We start from the raw sequence: 25,098 nt of genomic DNA on the forward strand, positions 1-25,098 counted from the left end.
CACCTTCTTGAACATGTCCTAATTGATTTCTTTGCAAATATGCTGTGGTATGCAAATGCTGGCACTGCTGAAGTAGCACTTGTAATCTCAAAGCGAAGGCAATTCAGGAAAATCCAGCATCCTTTCAGGATTGTGACCCTATTTGCTCCTCTGTCCACCAGTGCTCCTGCTGCTGCCCATTGCCAACATCTCCTCTCCCCCAGCCATGGGTCCCTGGCACTCTTTAGGATTGCTTATGCTTCAACATGAAGTGGGAGTGTGGGCAGAACTCAGTGGAGAGTGTGTGCAAGGAGCAGTGAAGAAGTTATCATGCTCTGAAGTTATTAATGCGGGTGCAAGACAAACTTGTTCTGAGAGTCTTTTGGAGGCTGGGGGAGGAGGAGAGAATCCAGCAGACTTGTGTCGGAAAGTCATCTAGTGAAAGGTGAATGTTAGAGACAAAGCTATAAGATCCGTCATGTTTCCTAGCTGCATTTAAATATAGTACTTACTACTTCTCCAAGTTTGGCAAAAATGAGGGAAAAAAACGCCTGACTTGTGAAATCCGTAGGAAAATTGTGATCTAGTAGCTTTCAGGAGCTGCCTGCATTTTAAGGACACGTTAAATCCAACCTTGCGTTTTTGGATATTTATCCTTCTAGCACCCAGCGTGGTGTGCAGGCAGCAGGAGAAGTGCTGCCTGTGCCTTGGGGAGCCTGCGAGCTAATGAATACAGAAGTCATTTCCAAGGAGAACCGGGAGCAGATTGAGGCTTTACAATCTGATTTGAAATACTGAATGTGTTATTTATGGGCTCCTATTTGATTTTGGCATTTCTGAGAGTAGGATGATGAGGAAGGATGACCCATAGAGAGGGCTCTAATGCAGGTCCTAGGAAACCTGGCTCAGCTTCTGCATGCCTGGCTCAGCTGTTCGTGTGCTGATAAAGGCTCCGGTATGACGGCAGGGGTGCTGTGAGGATAAGGACCTGGGAGACCGTCGTGAAAGGGGGTGAGAGGAGGATATGTAGCTGTCACAGATGTTTAGAAGTCGGATTTGTGTGGGTTAAACTGGGCATGCTTGCAGCCTGGTGACTGCAGTTGCACGCCGTGTTGGTGCGTGACTCAGATTGTGGGGTGGGATTTGATATATAAGCTGCTCTTACGCTCGTCTTGGCCTGAGGACAGGTGTCTTCCTGGAGATAGCTGCATCACTATAGCAAGTTGGGGCCTTCTTTCAGAGGCTGCAGTCTCTGCCGCTGTCAGCCGAGGCACTCATGTAACCCATGGAGAACCAGCTGGAGGTAGAATTGGTGGCATTAGCTGTGGTAGAGCTGAGTTGGCCAGCCCGGCCAGTGTCCTTTGGGATGGCTGCACTGCTTCTTGTCCTCCCCACACAGTGGTCAGTAGTACTTTGAGTTAGGCAAGAATCTGCATTTTATAATGCTGCTTTCTAGGCACTGGTTACTTTCACTAATCAGTGTGAGCTATCTCAAGAGGATGCTGTAGTGTGAACTTTGGATGGGTGGGAGGGGAAGGGGTGTTGCTGAAAGTACTGAAAAGTAATCTCTTTGCTAACATGGCTCTGACTTGCTTGCATTTGGCAATGGAAACTGTCCAGCTGGTCCTTAGCATGTGGGAAAGCTGAGTAAAATGGTGCTTGATTGGGTTGGAAATACTTGTGTGTGCTGTGAAGTTTGAAGCTTTACAGGGAAGCTGGGCCTGGTTTTGAATAAGGAATTTCAGGGCTTTCTGAAGCTGAGGTTGTGAGTGTGTCTTTTCTAAGCATGGACAAAAATCCTGTTCACCTCTGCCCTGGTTTATTCCCAAAAAGTGCTGGGGAATGGGGAAGGGTGGCTGAATCTGGCAGGTAGGGCATGCTTGTATCAGTGGTCTGAATCCCTGCCTTCAATGGGGAGGGGATGGGGAACCCACAGGCTCAGGTAAACCTCTGGGCTCTTTGCTCCTCCTGTTAGGCCATCTGCGAGGTGGTTGGGAAGCCCAGGGAAGCCAGAATTGTCCCACAACCTGTTATAGAGCAGCCACTGTGCACTTCTCACTCTGGAAAAAGCAGCACTTCTGTACTCTCCATTTCAGATGACACTTTTTTTTTTTTCCCTCTCATTTCTTATTTTCACTATTAACAGCTGAATTGTCCCTTCATCAATATGTAAAGACGGTATATGAAAAAGGAGGGAGTGGCTGGAGTACTGTGGATATTTACTTGTGGAGGGGAGAATGGGCAACTTGTTCAGTCTTGTGACAGCATGGCAATAAAAATGACAGGTAAAACTTGTTGTTTAGTGCTAAACAGTATTTAGATGGGGTGGGGGGGGGAAGAGGATGAGTGAGAAGCAGCTATGTATACAATAGTGGTCTCTAAATTAGCTGCTGCATTTCTAGATAGAGATCTTGGGAGCCATAGTGGTTTTTTCATCAACTCAATGGTAATGGTGAAAAGGCAAGTGTATTGTTAAAAGCTGTTATGAAAGCATCAGAGAACAAAACAGAACCTAATTATGGCGTGTTTTATAAATCCGTGGTGTGCCCTCTTCTCGAACAGTGTGTGCAGTTCTGGTTGTGCCCCATTTTCATCCCTCCCTTGTGCATACATGCTTCTCAGAGCTGTGAGATAACAAGATAAAGTGCAGAAATGGTTCTCCTTCTCAGTGCCAGAGAGAAGCAACACCCAGGCTGTCCTGCCTGGAAAGCAAATGAGCGAGAAGAGTTTGGTAGAGGGTCTGTGACACAGTATGAGACAAGGAGGAGGTGAGCAGGGCACAGTTACTTCTGCTTCTCATGAGCCAGGAAATGGGGCCACCAAATGAAATGTCTGGGTGGCAGCTTCAGAGCCGAGAAGGGAGTGTGTGCATGGGTTTCTTTGTTCTTCTTCAGACAGTAAACATATAATTAAATTGTAGCACTCTACCACAGGATGTTGTAGATGCCAAAATTATAAATGGGTTCAAAAAGAATTAGACAATTTGATGGACTTTTTTTTTTTTTTTCCTCCTTCCATGAAAAGCCATTAAATCCAGTGATGCAGACGCAGTGCCAGGCTCAGGAAGTCTCTGCTCTTGCCCTGCTCTCATACGTTATCCCTAAGTGCTGTCAGTGAATAATCTGAGCAGCTCTTCTTGGTGGGGTGGGGGAGCATAGTGGAGGAGCTGGGTAGTGGGTGGGAAGAGCTGGGGGCTGTCTGCGCAGAGAAATGGGAGGCCGAGTGGGTGCAGAGCTGTGTGTAGGAGTCTCTGATTGCCAAGGAAAAGAGGAGGCAACAGAATGACAATCTATGGTGGAGAAAGGAAGATGTTTGCCTTAGATTTGCTTTCTTGTCAGTTTGGCTTTCAATAGGTTTGGCAGCACCTAAATATTTGTCAGCACTGTAAACCTGGCACTTGAGAATCGTGCAAGAATTGTTTCTTTTTATAATTCTTTCAGTGTAGGTTTCTGTATTCAGATCTTTCTTGCATGCACCTAGGCATGGCGTGGTCACTGAAATGAAAGTGGAAGGGAAATAGCGTGGAGGAGGGAAGGAAGGAATCCTCTTGTCAGGTCAGCGTTCAGGGAGACTGAACAGAAACCAGCAGCAGTTGTCTCCCTGGGGCTGTGGCTCACCAGTATGTGTGCATTTAACTGCTCCTGGCAGGCTTGGTGCTCTGGGTGAATACTGTGGAGCAGCATGCTGCAGAGGGGCAGGGAACCTGCAGGAGCTGCAGCCTGATGTGCATGAGCATTTCTCTGGTTCTTGCTCAGGACTGCATTACATACAGCTACCAGCCCTCCTCCTTCTGATAATAATAATTAATAAATAAATAAATAAATAAATCAACGTTGCAAATCTACATTTTCCAAAAGGCTTGTGAGATCTCTGGTAAAATCTCATCCGAACATGCGTTTTCTCCTCTTAATTTAATAGTTCAACTCTTTCTTTAAAGAAACTCTGCCCCTTTCCCTCTCTGTACCAAACCCGGCCGTGTCTAGACAAAAGCCTGCCATGATTAGCAGAGGTGTGATTCTCAGTGCTGCGTGTGGGGGGTGTATCCATGCTTCTGATGTTATGCTAATGGATTTCCTGCTCCTCCAAGGGTTGCAGGGCTTGTGTATGCAGAACTCATGGCAATGCCTGGATTGGAATTGCATGCATATAGAAAAATAATTTTGCACTCTTGAAGTATGTGGTGCAGAGCTGTTTGCTTGTGTAGTTATTCAGACTTCATCTCTGGCTGCACATTGGTGCCACCTGCTTGCAGGAAAGAATGAGCGGACTCGTGTTATTCAGGAAAAATGTGAAGGCAAGGCCTCAACATCTGCTCGGCTTTGTTCAGCCTGGCCTGGGCTGCGGGCACAACGCGGGCTGCAGCTTCTGCTTTATTGCTGGCATATAAACTAGCAAGGCAGCTTGGGCCAGATATGTCCTTAAGCTCTTTTTAAGCTCTTTTTTTTTTTTTTTTTTTCTTTCTTAAATCCTAAGATGTGAAGCGCAGACTGAGTGTTTGAACTTGGTTACTTGGAAAAAAAAAAAAAAAAAAAAAAAAAAAAAAAAAAAAATGTGTACAGCAATATAGTTTCTTTTTTTCTCTTCCAACCTTTCTAATGATGATAATTTTTTATCGCTACAGAGTGACCTTTGTAATCATTGCTGGATGATTAATCTTTAACGGGGTGATTTTTTTTTTAAAGCAGTATATATATATATATATTTTTTTACACTGTTGTGAGGTGTAAGATACTGTGGGTTTTGCAGCACAGTTACACCGAAGGAATAGGCCCTTCAGTCTGCATGTGCAGTGCCATGGCTCTGTTCCTAAGCCCAAATGTGGCCTTTGTCTCCCCAGGCAGATACAGAAATGTCCTCAGAACTTTATTTGCATATAGATTGCAGTGCCAGTCGGGTGTAGTCAAGTATAGGAAGAGGTAACTGCTGCTTAATTTATAACTTCTTAATTAAAAACCTTCCTTAAGTTGCAGGATTCCCGTTTAGAAAATTCTGCTACACGTGAAGCTGTGTTGTAGCATGTACAAATATAGCATTGCTAGGAGGCATGGGCTGCTGAAGCCAGGCAGTTCTCAGAAGGCAGAGGGAAGGGGATTGCAGCACTGTGTGCTGAGCTGGAAAGTCACGTGCAGGAGGAAGGAGCCGGGCAGCAGAGTTCTCCACGTGGCGTCGAGCTGTTGCTTCAGACACCAATGCCAGCCGCAGGGAAGGAAGGTGGGGATGGCTTTTCTCCCAGCTCTTAATTTTGCTTGAATTCTCTTGTGCCCCATAAATATTTCATTGCTGTAAATGTTGTGCGCTTATGAGTGTGATGCTATGAGCCCAGGCAATATCAGTGACCCAGTGAGAAATGGCTTTTCAAACTATGGGAGCTGTGTCTCCTTTGTCTTATTTTGCTTCATGAGTGCTGTAAACAGGGGTTTTACTCTATGCAGTAAATAGAAGATCAGCATCAATAAAAGAACAGAATTTGGGAATGGAAGCACTTGTTCAGTCTCACTTCACTAGAAGTAAATACATTTAGACCTAGTCCAAAATCTCTTTGAACAGCATTCAGCTACTAAGTTACTCTGTATCAGCTCCAGCACTTCCCCCAAATAATGAAAACATACGTTCACCTGGGTATACTGTGCAGTGTTTGTTTCATGGATGATGTCAAGGGTTACATTTTAAAAGTAAGAGGGTGCTTCTTAGACCTTTTAAAAACTTGCAGTATTTGATTTAATGGTAAATTAATGCCACTTACTGGGAGGGAGGAGGAAACAAAGTGCTGTTAGTAATGCAGGAGCCTTTGCAGGTAGGTATTCTGCTCTCCTGTACCTTTGGGATTTCAGTCTTGGTGTAAACTTCAATAACTTAATGAAATATGTTGTTTAGATCTGGATACCTTTTCTTAACTGATGCCTGACAAAAGATCAGTCAGTACCTGAAGAATTCCCTGTTTTATGGGAAGTGTTGGTTTTGTTTTGTTTTGTTTTGTTTTTTTATAAGCTGTGTTAATTTGCTCTTTCTTTCCTGCCAAGAAAGATGGAACAGTGTGTATCTGTATCAAGCACCTGGCTGTGCTTTCTCTGCGTTACCTTTTGCTGTCTTAGCTAACAGAGGAATTTAGTAGCAGCAGATGCCCCCCTTTGTGGCCTGTGTTGCAATGCTCTGGTAGTGATGTTTTACAGTGTATTTTTTCTCCTTTGAAACACAGGGCTCCCATAGCTCTGAAATGCTTTATGCAGGCAGCAGAAGAAAAAAAAAAACAAAACAAAACAACCCACTACAGACTGCTGGAAGGGTTACAGAGGGAGGGGTGAGGGCTGGGAATCCTCCCTTGCAGAGCTTCATCCTGACTTGGGCAGGGTGGAGGTGAGAGCAGTGTGTCTTGGCATCTGCAGGAGGCCACGATCATACCTCTGAAGAGTCAGGAAAGGTGCCAGAACCAGTAGAGCATGCTCTTGAATGACGCAGCCATGGTGGGAGAATGCAGCATCCTTGGGCAGAGCTGCAAGATGGAGCAGCTCCCTCAACTGCAGAAACCCAGGTGTGAGCTGGCACTGCTTCTCCATGCAGAAGCAGAAGATAGGTGATGGTGGTGGGTGGCTTCCTGAGGAGCCTTGGCTCCCTCTGAGTTTATTCTGGCACATTATGCTTCTAGCTGGGAGAAGAAAAATGAAGTGGGATGTATCAGGCTAGAACTGTGCAGCTCTGGGCTGGCTGGGGCTCCAGGTGTCCTGCCTGCCGTCTGTTCCTGTGGGGATTGCGCATGCAGTTCTTCAGGCAGCACAAAGCTGTGCTGCGCTGGAGGGAGAACTTCTGCCTGTTCCCTGGTTTGTTTCTGCCCGGAGAGGCTCCTGCTATGGCTAGTGGCAGCGGGATGAAGTTCTGCATGAAGGCAGAGCCCCCCACATGAGTCTGCTGCTCCCTGTGCACCCACTGTGCTGTTTGATCTCACAGCCAACTGATTTGGTTTAGTAACTCAGGGAGAACTCTGTTTGCTTTTTATTTTGCCAGGTTAGTTTTAGCAAAGCTGCTTGGTTCAGATGGATAAATGCCAGAACCGAAAGGAGGAGGCAAGCATGAGAGTAGGGTGATGCTGGCAGGGCAGGGCCCCTCTTCCTACAGTAGCACTGAGGTGTTGGATGGGCTCTTGCTGTGAGATGCTGCTTTCACCCTTTGGCCTTCTGACTGAGGTGCTCCAAGGTTCTTGGCTCACCCCACTGAACAGAGGTCTGGCTGGGATGAGGGGTGGTATTCTACAGCTTTCTTTCTGGGCTGATGACTGCAGCTGCTCTATGGCTCAGACTGGGAAGGGGTTGGGATCAGTCATAGAACCACAGAATTGGTTAGGTTGGAAGGAACCACAGAGGTCACTGTCTATTTCCGACCACCTGAGGAAGACACTGTGACCTGCAGGGGAGACTTTGCACCTTTGACACTGCTCAGCACTTTAGCAGTGGCCTTTAGTAGTTTCTGTTTGAGAACCCCTCCATTTCCCTCCTTAAAAGAAATCTTGACCACCCTGACACAGGCTGGGAGAGAAGCACCCTTCTTGCTTGTGGTCCTGCTGTGTTGGCAGAGTTTGTGCATATGGAGCGTGGTGGCTGAGGAGCCTGCAGGGCATACATGTGTGTCCTTGCTCTTACTTTGCTCTTCCCAACACAGATCTGTGGTTTCATGCCAACACAGGTGTATTCATGATGACAAACTGAGCAGCATATTCAGCACTCAGCTTGTTCATGCAGTTTTAATTTTAGCACTAACATAGCTTAAGCTTGCATGGAGAAAATAAGAAGTTACAACAAATGCAGGAAGCCCGTTACGATATGTGCATACATGTATGTCAGGCTGCTGGTGAGGTTATGGGTGTTGCTCAGGGATTGTGGGACTGGAGGCTGTGCTCCTTGGTCTGAGAAGCAGTTCCAGACCCCAGGGATGAGTTGATACATGTATCGTGGAGTTTGCAAGGATGTTTAGGACTCAGTGACTGTAAGTTCCTTGGAAGGAACTTGCAAGCTCTGCATTTCTGCTCTGTTTCTTCAGAAGGTCCTGGCAGGGCAGAAGCTCTGCTTCCTCCTTGGAATGAATGCAGCAGTGCATTGCTTGAGGAGGAAGGGAGAGCTTTAAGAGTCCTTTCTGTGTTGACCTCACTTTCCTTTTTGTTTTCTTCCTGTTTTCTGAGCTGGGATCTCTCATGTGGGGTCTGAGCTAGACTTACCTCTGAGGCTTTAAACTATGTGGGTGGCAGTGGCAGAGTGGGGCTGAAGTGTCTGTATGTGAGTGCAAATTGAGCAGGCAGATGCTTATGAGCAAAGCTGTCCCTTGCAGCAACCTTCACAGCAGGGGAAAGATGCTTTAAAAAGACTCAGAGGCGAGACATATTTTGTTTTAAATCAATCTAATGCCTCTTGGAGTCTGACTGATGCTGCTGAATGAAACCTCCCTCTTGTGGTTTCTGTTTTTCTTTTTTTTTTTTTTTTTTTTTTGTAGTTGTTTTGTTTGGTTTTTTTCCCCCCCTCCTTTCTTTGTGGAAATCATTGCAACAGGTTTCCAAAAGCTCGAGAAGAACTGTTGCTGTTCCTGGGGCTGGGGAATGTCAGCCTACAAGCAGAGGAATGGTACCTCAAACAGCAGTGTTGGCTCTGCTTTGCAAATGCCCTGTGGTCAGCTGCATGTTGCTGAGATGTGTCTTCCCAGCTCAAAAACAAAAAAAGCACTGCTGCTTTTAGGATAATGTTGGCTTATGGATAGCATGTCATGCCTCATTTTTTTCCCCTTGTACTGGGTGAATTGTTTGTGGGCTTGTGCAGTCAACCAGATCTGTAAATAGGACTGACTTTAAAAATAACCTTTTCTTCACATAAAGAGTTTTAACCTGGATTTGTCTGTCTTTCACTTCTTTGTGCAGTCCATCAAAGAGTTGTCTGTGCCCCTGAGGATATAGGGCAGGGTATGTTCTGGGGAAGAGGGATGGGGGTGGCTATGGAAAAGAGCAATGATCTTGTGCCTGATCAGAGGAGCTGGGCTGCCCATCTCTGCTTGGTGAAGGCAGTGAGAACTTGCATCCCCTGTGAAGTTTGGCCCAGGATCAAAGCTAAGGAGGGGCTGCTTAGAACAGGCCTCATGCCTTGGTCTCTAAGGTGAGTAGTATGGATGAAAGAGCAAGATTAACTGAAATGTCAGGTGGCCTTGTCTGCCAGTGTAGTTTCCTGAAATGCAGGTTGTCCTGCTATAACTGCACTTGCGTAAACAAGCAAAGTGACCCTAAATTGTTACCCTAAAAAAGTATAAACCTTGTCTTCTTAAGTGACTGTTTTTATGTAAAGTATGTAACGGATCACATGCATTTAGCTTTTCAGTTTTGCCACTAACTTGTAGAGTGTTTGAATTCACCCTTTGTGCAGGTGAAGAGATGGGGAAAGGAATTCCCTCGTGTTTGTGCTCCTTGTGCTGTGTCCCTCTCAGGAGGGGCTCCTGAGAGCTGCAGAGTGCTCCCTCTTGGACTTGATCCCATGGATCCCTTCCAGCTCAGGATATTCTGTAATTTTTTGGGGTTCCTGCAACTCCGGTGGTGGGTTGCTGGTGTGAGGAGCTGAGCTGGGACTGAGACTGGAAGGGTTTAACTTCTGGAGATCCTATTGGTTTCTGTAGGCATTTTTAGGGGATGTGAAAGTGCTTTTAAGTGTGATACAAAGTGAGGAGAAAGCTTGCTTTCTTTCTCCACGTTTCAAACCCTTCACTGAACTAAATAGCAGGACAGATTGTGGAGTAGGGAGAGTGAGGAGCAGAATTTGATGAAGCAGAGGCTTAAGGTTGCCTTTTTCTTTACATTCCGGACCTAGACTTGATATGGAAGAGAAAATAAAATTTAATCCTAAAAGTTGCAAGACTTTTTGTAAAGTTTAAGCTATGTAGTTTTAAATTCAGACACCTTTTGTGTTCTATGTGGATGCATTCTCTACCAGAGGCTGTTTTTGTATTTCTCACTACTGATTTTCTGCCTAGTATAGATAGTAAAGAACACAGACTGTGTACAAAATATGTTGTGTGTGCAGTTGCTATCCTTGGATTAAAAAAAAAGGTATAAAAGAAAAAAAGTGATATAGAAGTTCTGTATCTACTGCCAGGCTTGCTACGAAAACTGAGAAAATGGTAGTGAAAATAAACTTTGTTTTTCTGGCAAGGCTTAGGAAATAAGGTAGGCTGATGTCTGGATAATTAAAAGTAAAATTTTAGTTCCTTGTTAGTATTTACTGGTCTTCCCTTCTCCAATACTTGTTATATTTGCTTTAAACTTGATGTTGAAGTATCTTGTCATCTAACCCTGTGTGTTCTTAGCTGAGCAGATTTGGTGTTAAGAACCTCTGTGTTGCCAAGAGAGGCGGTGGGTGCTCCATCCCTGGAGACAGCCAGGGTCAGGCTGGATGGGGCTCTGAGTACCTGATGGAGCTGTGGGTGTCCCTGCTCACTGCAGGGAGTTGGGCTGGGTGGCCTGTAAGGGTCCCTTCCAACTCAAACAGTTTTGTGATTCTAACAGCGATCAGACCGTGAGCATTCATGGTACTGTAACTGCTGAACCTTCTGACCTGTTGAGCGGCCAGGAGCTGCTGCTGGTGCATTGGAGATGGAGGAGCAGATAGTGCTCTGATTTTGTTGTGCAATGAGATGTCAGGGCCCTGGCACCGCATCTTCTGTGTCACTAGTTTTCTGACCTGTTGTCTTTCCATGTATCACAAAATGGTGGTGCAGAGAAAATAGCACTGTGTTGAAATGTTGCATAAGGCTGCAGCGTTACGTGGAGCTCTGCAGTGGCAGGAGTGGTGCGGGCACCTAATGTGAGCTGCAGGCTGCTCTGGGCCGGGGCGGGTGGCTAAGCTGACTGTGCTACTGACTCACAGGGCAAGTTTCCTTCTCTCCTCCTCTTCTTCTGATTGCTCAGCACCCAAGAACAGTAGCTTCATGAGAACATGCTGTTGAAACTTAACCTTTACCTTGAGGTTGCTCTCTTCCTAAGTACGTGCAGCTGTGGTTCTTTGCTTTTGGTGCTTCGCTCTCAGCCGGTGCCAAGTTGGCTAATGCCAGGCTGGTTCTCACAGGTGTGATGCACCAGCGTTTCTCTGAACTGGCTGAGTAAAAGGGCTGATTTGAGACACTCTGATGTGGGGATGGAGGGATTTGAGGCCTTTTGGGTTAGAGAGGAGGTTCTCAAAAGTGAAATCTGGGAGGTTCGTGTGTACGTACCCTGAAGTGTTCATCTAAGTGACGTGACCAGGCTTGGGGCCTGCAGCCTGAGCACTGCTCCTCCCTTTTCATTTAGCAATGGCTGGAAGAAAAATAATCAAGTATGCTGGAAGAGAAACCTTAATTAACTTTTAATTTAGATCTAATGTATGCTGCTTAGTGCAGTGCTTGAAAGAGTGAGTTTGTGCTATCTGTCATGTTATATAGGGAGTGATGCTTTGGAAAGAAAAACAAACAAACAAACAAAAAAAAACAACAAAAGAACAAGGAAAAGCCTCAGGTCTGAATGGGAAGATGGGGTTTTTGACTCTACAGATGGGTTTCGTAGCTTGATTAAAAGCTGCAGATGTGTGGTAAGTTACTTTAGTATCCATTTTGCATCTGAAATGACTTTCTCTATAACGTGTTTTTTATCTGTTTTCTCTGAAGCCAAACTTGCCAGACGAAGTCAGGAGAGAGAGAACCTCGGCATGCTGGTCTGGTCGCCTAATCAGAATCTCTCTGAAGCAAAATGTAAGTCTCTTCAAATTCTTCTTTTTCCTCTTTCTCTTAAACATATAGCTTAAAGAATATGAAGGTACCACTTTCAGTACAGAGGTTATGTCTGTGACCTTTTCATTATGCTTTGAAATGAATTTGAGCATTGGAAAAAAGAAAAGCCTATAAAGCAATCCTGAAAAGAACTTTGTTCCCCACTGGGCAGCTGCTCAGTGTGTCGAATCCGTGGATGCAGGGAAAGCAGCAGAAATGTGACACTTTCTTCCTTGCTATGAATTCATGATGCTTATCTGCAGGCCTACACGATATTCTTGTTTGCTGCTGGTGCTGTAGAAGATGATGAATAACTGCTGAGAGCTAAATGAAAAGTATTCTGGAGGTGGGGGTGGCAGAAATCTCTGGCGATTTGTAGTACCTTTTTCTGATAAAGACACAAAATTCACATCTGGAGCTCATGGAGGTTTGAATGCCAGAACAATTGCAGTGCCTTGGAATTCCACGTGAGGGCAATTATCAGCTCTGTGTGTGTGTGTCTGGGAGCAGGTCTCAGTGCTGTTGCCAGATGGCAGAACTAGTGCTTGAAAGGTTTGTTGAGCTACAGTTCTCCTCGTGAACAAGCAGGGCTCTCTTGATTAAAGGGCTGCTGTTCGTACAGTAACTAAACCTGAGGAGGCAGATGAAAGGAGCTATTTTTGATTTTGTGCTTATTCCTTTTTAGCTTTCTGACTCTAGGACCAAGAATAAGAATCGTTATATGCCTATCTTCTGCAGTTGTTTGTGGTGATAGTATTAAGCTGACCACCAGTTTTCCCCTAGATCCAAGGACTAGGATCCATCACAGCAGTTACGGGGCTTCTGCTAATTAAAGCAGCAGAGACTGTACATAAACTGTGCCAGGAAGTCACTGAGGTCTGCCCTGGGGCATTTGTTCCGCTGAGGAAGTTGCCCCTTAAATTATGAAAGGATTATACTGTGATCTGAAGATGAAAAGGGCTTTGCGAAGATGATGTCTGCCTTCTCCCTTTCCAGTGGGTGTCTTGTCTGCTCCCTGCTGGCTATTGGATGCTGAACTAAGTAAGACCGATGAGAAGTGAGATCTACTTGACAGTTATCTATGGTTGCTATATACCTTTTCAGAGGTTTCTAGCAAAACACTTCTGCCTTCACCAGAAGGAAAGACTGCATGGGTCATTTGTGACAGAGGATTTCTGTAGCTGCCTCTCAAGTGAGAGTCTTGTGAATCTCAGCTGTGCTTGGGAACATTCAATTTCTGTCTGATAGGAAATGAGTTTTTTGAAGACAGAGAGAAGGTGGAAATGGAATGATGATACATGGAATTGAATAAAATGATCCTTGACACAAAACTATGGGCGTATCAGCTAAGATATCACAAACCTAAGAAATAATTAAAACTTTAATACGACTAATTTAAAAGCTAGGTAGCAGTTGACTGTTGCTGGCACAACAAAAGTTGGGAGAAACTTTGTGCGTGTAAGGGCAAGATAACTATGTAGACACATCAGTGATTTCACCACCTAAAGATGCAGAATAAAACTGTAAGTATTTCAGACTGCGTTTGGGGCAAAAGTATGACCCTCCTGTGTGGTATGCAACATACAAAATATCTCTTAGGCACCTAACTGTGTGGAGACATGATTGTCAAACAGCGTCCAGAAGCAATAACAACAGAGGGGCACTGGGAGAGGTGGCTGAGGGGACCTGGGATGTAGGAAAGCTCCAGCAGATGGGGGAGAGCTCTGCAGGGAGGGAGAGGGAGGGAGAGAACTGAAAAGTAAGTTGGTTGATCATTGCTTTGTCCAATTCAGTACCAAAAGAGATAACAGTTACTCCTGTCTCAACTTGGCATTATTTAAAAATTACCTATGAAAAACAATTTCTCTTGAAGATGAGTGCTTTTATTCCATGAGTCTAGAAATGGATTAATCTACAGAAATAACTTTATCTCTAATGTATTCAGCCAGACATTGATTTGCTACTGTGTGAAAATTTGATTCAGTCTCCCTTTCTGGAATCCTTGAGTAATCCTCCTCCAACACCTAGCATTCTGCAATGTCTGTAGGGCACTTTATTATGAATAACAAGCAGAGTTTCCTAACCTGTTTTATGGTACATGAAGATGAAGTATCGGGGAAAGGAAACCTCTTCAGCTGTTCTAGCGTTCATTTATAATTTTTGGCATTTGTTGATGGTGAATCCTAATTAAATGAGGTCTCTTGAGATATCCAATAGGACCAATGATCCACATTTCCATCAGCGATATGGAAGCTGATATGGGACTGCAGTGGAGAGAAATTGAGGATGAGCCATAGATTGATGGGATGGGAAAGTGAAGACTACTGCAGTCTTGTGGAGTGCTTTGGGTTTTTTCCTAGCTTGGACTGCTGCCTACATGGTGAGTTCTTAATGACCCAACTGCAGAGTTATGAGTCTCAGTTCTAACAGTCCTGCTCTTACCTTCTGCATCAAGGCTGATGTTTGGAAAGAAGTAGCTGGGAGAGCAGTTTTAGGGGCACAGTGAGCAAGTAATGTGACAACACTTCCACCATTGTGCTTGGCCAGGAAGATGATGGGGTTGTAAAGAGTGAGGTGCTCACTGGAATGGTTTGCTGCTTCTGAATGCTGCAGTGTTCAGGAAGAAAACTTCAAATCAGAGGCTCTAATACTGAACACTTCTGTTCAGCTTACTGAAAAGAGACTGAAAGGGGGCTTAAATTTTCACAGAAGGGAATTTGGGCGTAGTAAAAGATGTGCATAATGCAAATTAAAGGCTGCAAGAAAAGTTCACACATGTTGAAATGAAATGCCTGAGTACGTGCTCTTCATTAATGTAATTTGCTATTGGAAGCAATGGATTCCCTGTTGTTGTTTTTTTTTTTATGCCTTTTAAGCATCAGAATGGATTTCTCCTCCTCCTTGGAGGAGAGAAATCAATAGCTGCGTGAAGCAGCAAATGGAAGGAGTTGTGCTTTCCGGGAGATTGGTGCAGCCCCCTTGAGCTGTAACTGCCGTGCATCCCAGCTAGCGCATCTGTTCTTAGCATGTGTATAGGCTGAAGTGTAGATGAATGAACCCTTCCAGTCAGCAGCGTTTTGGTACCTGTGACTACTTGTTCCATTTGTCCTCCAAAACTTTTGATCCATCCTGTGCCCGTTTTTGTGGTAAATTCTGTAGGAGTCACAGGACTTTTCTCTGTGGCTTTAGCTCTCTCTGTTTAAACTCTGTTTAGTTCTCTCTGTGGCTGTAGTTCTTGTGGCTGGGGCTGCATGTGAAGATGGAAGTTCATGTGTAAGCCAGGATGACCTGGTGGGTGTCTGCTCCAGGCTCATACAGTTAGTTAAAACTTGCTGTGGTCCCATGTGCCTTACATACTAGAGCAGTTCTGTAATCCCATTGGAGCAACCTGTTGCCTGGGTGCCATGAAATAATGGATAAGGTGGAGAAGATTTTAGATAAACAGACAACTCCAACAATCCACCACCCCTAAAAAACCCCCACAAAACAACAAGAAAAAAATCACCTAAACAATGATTGCGCTCTGCTCCCCTCCAGCAAATAACCTGTTGGCACACTGACTGCTTAGCTTTTTTTATGTTGTGCCTTGTTAACCACTCACTAATCCTGGTACAAATCACTTTCTGCCTTGCCCCATATTAGTATGAAAGTTCTCTACCTACTGCCAGGCTTTTGCATTTGGGGGATCACGTGCCTAGTAGTTGCCAACACTAGTGAGTTCACAAAGTTAGCCTGAAGCGAGAAGTCTGTTTTCAAGAAAGGTCACTGTGCAGTGTCTGAACATTGGACTTAAAATAACCACTCCCCTTCCAGCTGTGCTCCAAGTACCCCGTGTCCTGTGACTGGAGTCCCACCTCCAACAAAGGTTGCTCTCAGTGACGCTCCTGAAGACTTGGTGCAGCTGAGGACAGCTGCTAGGGAAGGCAGGGAAGGGCGTGAAGAGATGTGTGAGGTGACACTGAGGAGCAGGAGCAGCGAGGTGGAATGTGGGCATCTGCCCTCTGAGTGGCACGTGGGAAATAGGGAAGGAGAGGGAGATGGTGAGAAATGCATCGTAATGATGCTGTGGAAACTCTGTGCAGGATAGAGCTGGGCCAGTGTGAAGCTATTTATAAAGCAGCAGTGTCTGTCTCTGTGCCAAGTACTCCAATGGGTGGAACATAAAAATGACATTGGGTTGGTTTAGAAATAAGTAAGTGCTGGCACACTGCAGCTGCCCAGGAGGAAGGAATGGAAACCAGGCAGGAGAATGGGATGTGATGATTGCTTTCACACATCTGTAGTTCAAAGGTGAACTACAGGAGGAAAAAGATGTATTGTTTAGCTTGAGATAAGCTCAGTTTTGGAAGTGGTTTGTCTGCTCTGGCAGAATGTGCCTGTAGCTGTGAGTTTTGGTTTCTTGCTGTTACCAGGTGTGGGGATGTTGTGGTGGGTGTGACCAGTGGACTTGCTGTTGCTGGGCTGTTGCTGAAGTGATGGGCACCGTCCATGTTACCTGCAGGAGGGTGGATCATGAGTGGCAGCTGGTCCTCTGTCTGACCTGGTGGCTCTCCAGTCCTGTTACCCTGTGGCATCTCCTCCTGCCAGTTTGCTGCTGGCTGCCTGCTGTATGCTTTGCCCACACTGGGGGGTCTGAGTAAGCTGTAGACAGCCCCCCTTTTCCTGGGGGGGGGGGAGGGAAAGTGGGTGAGCCTGAGGATGTAGGGTCAGAGGAATGCTGGAGTTGCAGGAAGCAGCGAGTGCTTTCCTCAATGGGGGCTGGGGGGGGGAGGGGGGGAAATTCTTAAATGTGCTGCAAATGGATCCTGGGAAGGCAGCAGCATGCCAGCTGAGGCTCTGATAGAGTGCTGGTTGCTATGGTTACGGAGGATGTTAACCCTGTAGGGTGCGTTTTGGCAAGGTTTGGAGTTAAGTGCCACCCACTCATGATGATTGGAATGGGGGGGCAGGGGGAGTGCAGAGCAGTGGTGCTCCACCCTTAACCTATGAGCTCAGTCCTGTGTCCCATCCAAGTCTGGATCATGTGCAGGGTGTTGATGTGCCTGTTGCCCTCTTTGGGATGAGAGAGTTCTGGTAGCTGTACTTGGGTGTGATGGAGAGGTCGATCCCAAATTTTTCTGAGAGCTGGCTGCCTTTAAGTGTCTAGGGAATGTCTCTGTAGTTCATGGGTTAATCTTTGCATAGAACAGACTAGGGTTATTCTTCCATTTCTCTTTTAAGGAGACTTTACACAAGCTTGAAAATTCTTTGTCTGAATTTTCTAACCTAAAATGACTGACAGTGTAAAATGTGTATCTTCTCATGTTGCTGAGTGTGCCTTTGAAAGGACTCAACACAGTCTGTGAAGAGTTCCTGTTTTCAGCACGTAGCTGAGCAGGTTGTTTTAAGAATGGCTTCTGTGTGGATAGACCCTCTCACCCTGGGCTCACTTATTTTGGCTTCTAAATTCTGTGTGGGCATATGATGCCATAAGCAATTATCATCAGTTCTTATTTTCTTGGGGTATAGGGTGCCTAGGAATAAATAAATGTGAGGGGAAAACCTCAAATGGGAGAGGCTAGTCTGGGGAAAGCGGTCATAAAATCACTTCTGAAAAATGAAGCCTCTATTTAGCAAGATGTTTGAAATGGAAGGGATTATTGCTTCAGAGGTACCCAAGGACCATTCCAACCCCTGCCCCATGCAGCAGCAAGAGAAGGGGGATACAGTCAGATGTATGTCAGCTGCTCTAAGTCCCTTCTCTCCAACGTGCTGAAAACAGCATCCTTGAGGTGGCTGTTCCACAAGCACCCCCACCCTTCCCTCTTATTGAAAGATATGGGGCAGTGATCTGGATGGCACTTGGTGGGAGTGCAGCCCTCTTGGCTTCAGAATGGGAGAGTGGGGGCACCTGAGGCTTTGCCACCAGAAAGGTAGTATGAACTCTTAGCAGAGCTTACACTTTGGTATTTGTGCTGTGGGAGGCTCCGAAAGTTGGGGTCCATGTATTGTGCTCTTTCTGCTTGGGGCTTTTCTGCTTGTTTGTGTCTGAGGTATGGTGGTGTTTTTTTCTTTTTTTTCTTTTCTTTTTTTTTTTTTTTTTTTTTTTGATAGTAAGAAAAGTGTTAGCTGCCAGGTATGTGTGAGGGGAGGACTTAAGGGACCAAAAATTGAAGATGAGCCCTCTTCCTCCCCTTTCCCCCCCCAAAAAAAAACCAAACAAGCCACAAAACAATTAAAAGAATAAAAAAAACAACCAACCAAAGCAAAGGAGCAAGAAACAAACAAATGAAAAAAATCCAAACCCAGCAATGCACCACTTCTGATCTTTCTGTCTGTGTGTTCCTTCTCTAGAAATAATGCTTTTGCTGTCCCAGTGACAGCAAAAAGGATTAATGGAAGAGCAGAATTGGGTTTGTGTTTATCCCTAATCCAAATTTCAAATTCTGCAGCAAACCTGGCAGCTGTGAAGCTTGGATGCAAATACAGTAACTGAAGAATACAACTCCATGAATCCAGAAATGAGATAACTGGTGTTTAATTTAAGATTCTACTTGAGTGTAGCTGTGGAAATAATGCAGTCATGGCCACTTCTACCAGCAGCTGCAGTTGCTGTGCTTAAGCAAATGCTCAGAAGATGAAGATGAAGGGATACAGTATTTCATGTGAGCTGAAGCAACTGGTAATGCTTGAAGTGGCATTATTACAAACAGCAAAAAAGATAGCAGGCTTCAAAGGCTGTGGGTGTCTCCCAGAAATGGCTGGGCTGCCTCAAACTTCGCTGCAGTTCTCCTTTGTTCGTCGACTGCTGTGCTCTAGTTGCTGTTGCAGTGCTGTGTAGAAATCTCAGAGCCCAGCTCTTTCATCATTCTTACCGCAGGTTGATGTTTCTGGATCCTGAATGCATATTTAAATGAGGATGAGGCTTTAACCCTTTCACAGTGGTTTGTATTAGAGCTGGAAAAGCAATCTAGTGTATTTGTGTCATTTAAGGTACAATGGATTTGTTGAGAAATATATGTAAGAATAAAAACAAAAACCAACACCTCCTCTAAAAAAAATTCCTTAAGGTAGAGACTGTGCTTATGAGTATCCAGGAGAAGGCTGCCTTGTCTAAGGTAGCTGAGTAATCCTGGAGGAATTTTGTGCTGCTGTGCTGGGAGGGTGGGCAGTCCCCAGTATCCTCATGTGCCTTGTTCTCTCCTGCCACCTGTTTGTTCCTTATTCTCACTGCAGTGTGAAACAGGCCTCTGAACGTGCAGAGATGACCCAGTTTGGAGGTGCCAGCTGCCACTACTGTTGCTACTGCAGGGATTGAACCAGGGCTGGCACTAGGAAGAGGCGTTTTTATAAGAGAAGTTTAGAGGCAAGATGATGTGGATGTAATGGAGTGATGATGGCAGCGTTAAGAGTCACCCTGGCAGCAAGCCTTGATTTGAAATGCGTTTGGGAGCAGTCCTAGCCAGCCTGATAGGTGCTGTGCAAGTTGTAGGACCAGTACAAGGAGAACTGGCAGGCTGCAGCTACATCCTGCTGCTCTGGCACAGCCCTGGAACAGGCTGAGCGTGTCCCTGCCTTGCTGGCTTCAGCAGGAATGGCAGGCTCTGAGGGTTTCAGAGGGCTGAGGTCTCTTTTTCTGACCTCTTCTCTCTTACTGTAGCTTTCAGGTAAGAATAAGAAGGGTCAGCATGTGAGAGGTAGCCTTTATTCTTTTTCAATCTTAGAGCAGGTCAGCAAAAGCACCAATGGGTGCGTATGGGTATGTGATGGGAGCTGTGTGCGGGAAGGAGGAGCTCTTGTATGTATGTCCTTCACTGACAAATGCTTGAGGAAGTCGTGGCCATAAGTTGGCTGTGATGAGTTAGTACTGCTGAGTATGGCTTTTACAGAGGTGCTAGCTCAGAAGGCTGAGGGTGTGTGCCAGAGCTTCCCTCACAGGAATGTGTATGCTGTAGCGTTATTTTTTCTAATTAAGAACTGCTCCTGCTGATTATTTTCCCATACTCTTTTTTTACTCCCTACATTCAAGTTTTTTTCAGATCATGTGCTTCTCACACATACATGCAGTGGTAGAGGTAGCTATGAATTTTCTAGCACTGCGAGCATCAGAAACAATATAGAGTCATAGAATCACAAGGTTGGAAACGACCTACAAGATCATCTAGTCCAACCGTCTCCTCATCACCATTGCTACCACAAGCACTAAACCATATCATGGAGCACGCCTCTTGAACACTGCCAGGGACAGTGACTCCACCACCTCTCTGGGCAGCCATTCCAGTGCCTGACCACTCTGAGAGAAAAAGTTCTTCCTTATGTCTAATCTAAACCTCCTCTGATACAACTTGCGGCCATTACCCCGTGTCCTGCTCGTCCATATGTATCACTCCTAGGGAAGGACTGGGCTTCTAAATCAGATTAAAGGAGTTGACCACCTACCACTGATATTCCAGGATCTCCTAGTTAGTTACATTGATTTATTGCGGGTTTTTAGGATCAGCCTTCAAGAGAGGATGTTGTATGTAATCTGTGTGTCAGCATGTACTATGTGGATCTGTAGGCTGGCTTTATCTAAACTGACTTAATTTCATACACTTTTTTAGTACCCTAATACCTGTCAACATAATGTACTTTGATTTCCAGGCTACTTTGAAGTGTATGTTGTCCAAGATCGGGCTGTGTAAGCCTGCTGCCTTTCTGTAAGGACCTCTTGGATGAGATAAAAACACTTCTACAATTCATTGATTTCAGACCTTTTGGAAATGGAGTTAAAAAAAAACAAACAAAAAAAACCAACAACAACAAATGAACAAGTATAGGATTGGATATCTTGAGTGTTTATGGTTCCTGAGTGCCAGCTTGTCTACAGTAGGGTAGTCTGAATGTTTGCCCAAATGCATCTTCTGATGTCCAATAGAGATGGTGTTTTTAATGTAAACCTGTTTTATTTCTTTTGTTCTCCTGTTGTCTGGGAATAAGGTACCAGGAATTCTGTGAAGAACTACAGTTGTTTGTTGCTTTGGTTCATGGCCTGTCGTGTTCTGTGGTGAAGCAGCTGACCTGTTCTTGCAGCAAGCAGGAATAGAAATGTTCAGTAGATTGATGGGGCAGACAGCTGGAGGTCAGAGGCCCAGCCACCCTTGGGATACGTTGCTACCTGTAAGTTATGCAGTACCCTGTGTGCTGAGTTTCTTGTCTTCTGTTGTTCTGCTCCCTTGTAGCTTTCTTGCACCCAGGGGATAATGGGGCCTTTCAGGTAAGTCTGAGAAGTAATTTTTGATTCTCAGCATCCAGACGTAATAGTGCTAAGAGTGTTGTTGTGGGAAGGTACTCACTTTCTCTGGAGGGGTCAGCCCCAAACATCTGAAAATGAGTTTTTAGCTATAAATCTAGGAGTACTTCTCAGCGATACTTCAGAAGCTACAACTGAAGGATTAGTTTTCATCCAACATCAAGCTGCTTTCGCTTAGTCCCTGTCCTTTTTGATCTTGTTCCACAACTTTTTGTCACTCAAGTGCAGAGTCCTTCTGGGTCACTGAGAACTGTCTCAGTGGTCTGCTCCAGACCATTCTTTCTCTTCCAGCTGGGTGTTGGAAAGAAGGGCACCAGCAGCAAAGAATAACTACAATTATAAGTGTTGCCTTTGTGACTAAACCCCTTGCCATGCAGGAGCAGAGGCTTCTCCTGTTCCAGCTGCAGTGGAGCTGGGGATTGTGACCGCGCAATCCTGCTTCCAGCAGCCATGGGTAGCTCCTCAGCATGGCTCTGACTTTTCCTCTTGCTGTCTTGCCTGATATGTCCTATCCACCTAAGTGACATTCTTTAAGGAGATGGCTAAGGGACAAATTGTTCATTTCTTTTGCCTTTGTGTGCATTATAAAGGGGGTCAGCATGGCTTCTACTCTCTTGTGACGGGTTTTATTATCAGTAGCAATAATAATGAGCTGTAATTTAACCTGATGGCTCTTCTGCTCCCACACACCCCTTCTGTGCGTGTGCCCTCATGCTTCACAAAAACTCTGGGCCGTGCTGTCTAGGGAGCTTGGCTTTGATATAGTGGTTTTTTTATGCTCCTATGATAGAGCATGTAACTGTTTTGATTTTAGGCAAGAGCTCTCAAAATATTGTTGAGTGTAAGAAATGGACCTTGTGGAAGGTTTTGTCCTCTTCAGAGGGCTTTGAATCTAGGTGTTTGTTGGTGGCTTCTGAGATTGGATGACAGCGGGCTGCTTGATCAGTCCTTCTAGTAGTCTCTGCTGACCCAGAGTGAGTGCTCTGTGTGTTTGTTTTTGTTTTTATTTTTGTGTATGAGGCTGTTTCTGTCATGAGTTACTTTGCTCACTCATTCAGAAAATGATTTTCATGGTGTTTTGTTGTTTGATGTAATTCGAAACAGCCATTTTGCAGTCTACAAACTTCAGTGTTTGCAGCATAACATGTGAATGTGAAGAACTGGAGAATGTTCCTAGGCATGAGACCAAGGGTGAACCTTACATGATACAGCTAGTAGTCTGAATCTGTGGCTTCCCATTCTGACTCTGTCATTACTATGTGACACACTTTATTTTTTCCCCAGAGTAATGAATCTGTGGCTTTTGGAAACGAGGCACTGGATCGGCTGTTATTTAGGAGTGCGAAAATGAGTAATTTACATAATAAAATCTTGATGAATGAGTCTTCTGACCCGTGTTAATGTCTATTGCACTGAACCATCTGATGAAATGAAGATTAAAAAAATCTACTACCTATTGTCACAAGTGTATCGATAATGTTATTTGCATTGCAAGGGCATGCTCTTGCCTTGAAGTATATAGTCTGAGACTGTATAGTCTTCCCTTAGAGTTACCTCAAGCCATGGTTTGATAGCAGAATAAATCTGGCTTTAGGGCTCTTCATACCGGATTGAGAGCATTGTATTGAATAATGCGGAGAACCGTTCTGTAAACTTGCTTTGTTGTTCAGGAACGTGCCTCATTCAGTTATCCTGTCTGTTGACTTCTTATCTGTGTCTTGGAAGGTCATACATGGGATGGAGTGTTCCTTTCCTACTAGCAGGTACTGCATAGTAGTTTGTGTTCTTACACAGCTCCAAACCCAATGCTATGTGCTCTAGTTAATTACACTTAATAAAATCAAGTGTGTCTGTCTGATTTAGAACCAAATTTGCACTGCTGAATGAACAAACCTTGCTCAGATCCCACATGCTCATCATGGATTAGGTTTCCAAAGTGATTTGATTGTGGCTCTGCCTATTCTTTGCTGGGTCCTGAGGGTACTGTTTCGTCTTTGCTATCAGATCTTCCTCATCCTTCCCTTATACAGAAGGTGTGCTGCTCCTCGAGTACAGCAGTATTTGCTATCAGGACAATTTCTAGCTGAAATGTGTTGCATGTGTGAGAAGAGTCCTCTATGTGCATCCTTATCATGACCTTTGAGGCAGAGCAGTAGCAGCATTACAGGGTGAGGGAGGTAAGTATATATAGCCAGCTGGCTTTCCTTCCTTCTGGTAGTCCTCATTAACACCTTCCTCCCCCCATCACACACAGTGCATCTGTACCAAAAGCAGTAGCTGAGCTTTTCTTGCCCTGATGTGATAGCATCAACTGAGGGGGCAACTTTAGGAACAAACTTGTGTTGGTAAAAGCTTTAAAAGAAACATGCATGCTAGCAAAAGGCCTTTCCTGGTAAACAGCTTGAAATAGTTCTGACAAGCTGCAATGTGCTGGATTTCAGTACAACTGTGTCTGCAGTACAGCCTTCTTGTTGATGCAGCGGAGCTGAAAGGCAGGTGGGTCAGATGGTTAGCCAGCACTGGAGCTTCAGCTTTGGGCTTTCCTCTGGACATGCAAGGGGTGGGACTAAGAAGGGGAAAAAAGGTGGCTAATAGGTATGTTTCTTTGCTAGCATTCATGGCTTGCTGAAGTCAAACAAGGGAGAAAGCCTGCCCAGCTGGCAGTGTGTAAGATTGCCTCTTCTGACAGCAGCTACTCATGAGGGCATTTCAGTATCTTTTGACTAAAACTCAGGGTTTGTATGACTTCACTGCAGCTTGGGTTAGGGTGCTAGCACAGCAGGAATAGGCTATTTTTCACGTGGATCATGTTTCCAGCCCTGTTCCTTGGGGATTCAGGCAGATGTCTGTGCTCCAAGGTGGGATGAGGTGGCTGGGGGTGAAGGTTGTGATGTACAAGTGAAATCTGAGCTATGGGAGGTAAGTACGTGGATGAGGAGCTACAAGATATGGTTTAGAGCTTGTGGTAGCAGTGGTAATAGGAGGACAGTTGGGCTAGATGATCTTGTAGGTCCTTTCCAACCTTGTGATTCTCTGATTCTAGGTGGGTGGGAGTGTGAGGCGTGCTGTGCAGTCCCTTGGCTCGGTACTGTTCCCCTGCTGCAGGGTATTCCATCTTGTTCCTGCTCAAGTAAGGTCTGTTTTTCTTTGCCCTAAGGTTGCAACAGTCTCTTGGCTCACAGGCCTTAACTCAGTTCTATCTACAGCACAATTCCTCTCACACCTTCAGTCACATGAAGTGTGTAAGCTGCCTTTGTGTCACGGTCACTGGTTCCTAGAACCAGTCTTGAGAGGAGGGAAGGGACAGCAACGTGTCTCTGCGCTGGCTCTCCTTTCCTCCTGCCCGTGATGCACTTTGTCTTGCCGAAAAGATGAAGCAGTTTTTCTGAGGCATATGAGCTTTTTAAAGTAGATGGGTTTTGTTTGCTTTTGTAAGTGATTCTGCCCAGGAAAGTGGTCAAGCCCATCTCTCTTTGATCTCTGCCTGCTCCCTGCTGCCTCCTGTTGCAGCTCACTTCAGTGAGGCTCTTGTCTGAATTCCTTGCTTTTTGTTCCTTCCTCCCTGTGCTGTGGCCACGAGGTGGCAGGAGTGTTCCACCGAAGCCATGAGACGGCAATGCAGCTGCTGCTGTTACAGCCGAGGTAGAAACTGTGGTTAGTTGTTTGTGTGCTATCATAACTGTGTTTTGAAATTTGGAAAAATTTTGCATGTATATGTCTAACCCATGCTCCTTACTTCCCTTATATAACACTGATTTATTCTGGGGCTTGACTTTTTTCTGCTCTGAATGAAGAAGGAGAAGAAGGGGAGATGTACAGCCACATCCGAAATTCCTCACAGGTTCCAGAATTGATCAAACCCTGTGAAGCACGTTACCGAGGCTGTGAAGGCTGCTTTTTGTCCTTATTTCACCCTGTTCTGTCAGGGTATTGCATCACGTAATATGCAAAGTGTTCAGAGCTCCTGCAGTACCCCAGTAATAGGGGTGAACTGAGGTTGCAGCAACAGCTCTACCTCTGCATTCCTGTTGCGTTCTGTGGGCTTTAGCTCTCCTGCTTCTGCTGCAAACCCTGCTCAGGGTCAGTGAGTC

The 25,098-nt window shown here is 45.2% G+C and overlaps 1 protein-coding gene across 1 annotated transcript in view; it reads left to right on the forward strand.

Moving 5' to 3' along the window:
• Positions 1-25,098, forward strand: part of RCOR1 (REST corepressor 1) — an 82,770-nt gene that overhangs the window by 28,324 nt on the left and 29,348 nt on the right. Inside the window, exon 3 of the mRNA XM_042867332.1 lies at positions 11,635-11,718. Coding sequence (XP_042723266.1) covers positions 11,635-11,718 — 84 coding nt within the window. The remainder of the gene's footprint in view (positions 1-11,634; positions 11,719-25,098) is intronic.

This window comes from Lagopus leucura, unplaced genomic scaffold (genome assembly GCF_019238085.1).
Source record: "Lagopus leucura isolate 7727_CA_CO unplaced genomic scaffold, USGS_WTPT01 Super-Scaffold_1, whole genome shotgun sequence".
NCBI classification, from domain to species: domain Eukaryota; kingdom Metazoa; phylum Chordata; class Aves; order Galliformes; family Phasianidae; genus Lagopus; species Lagopus leucura.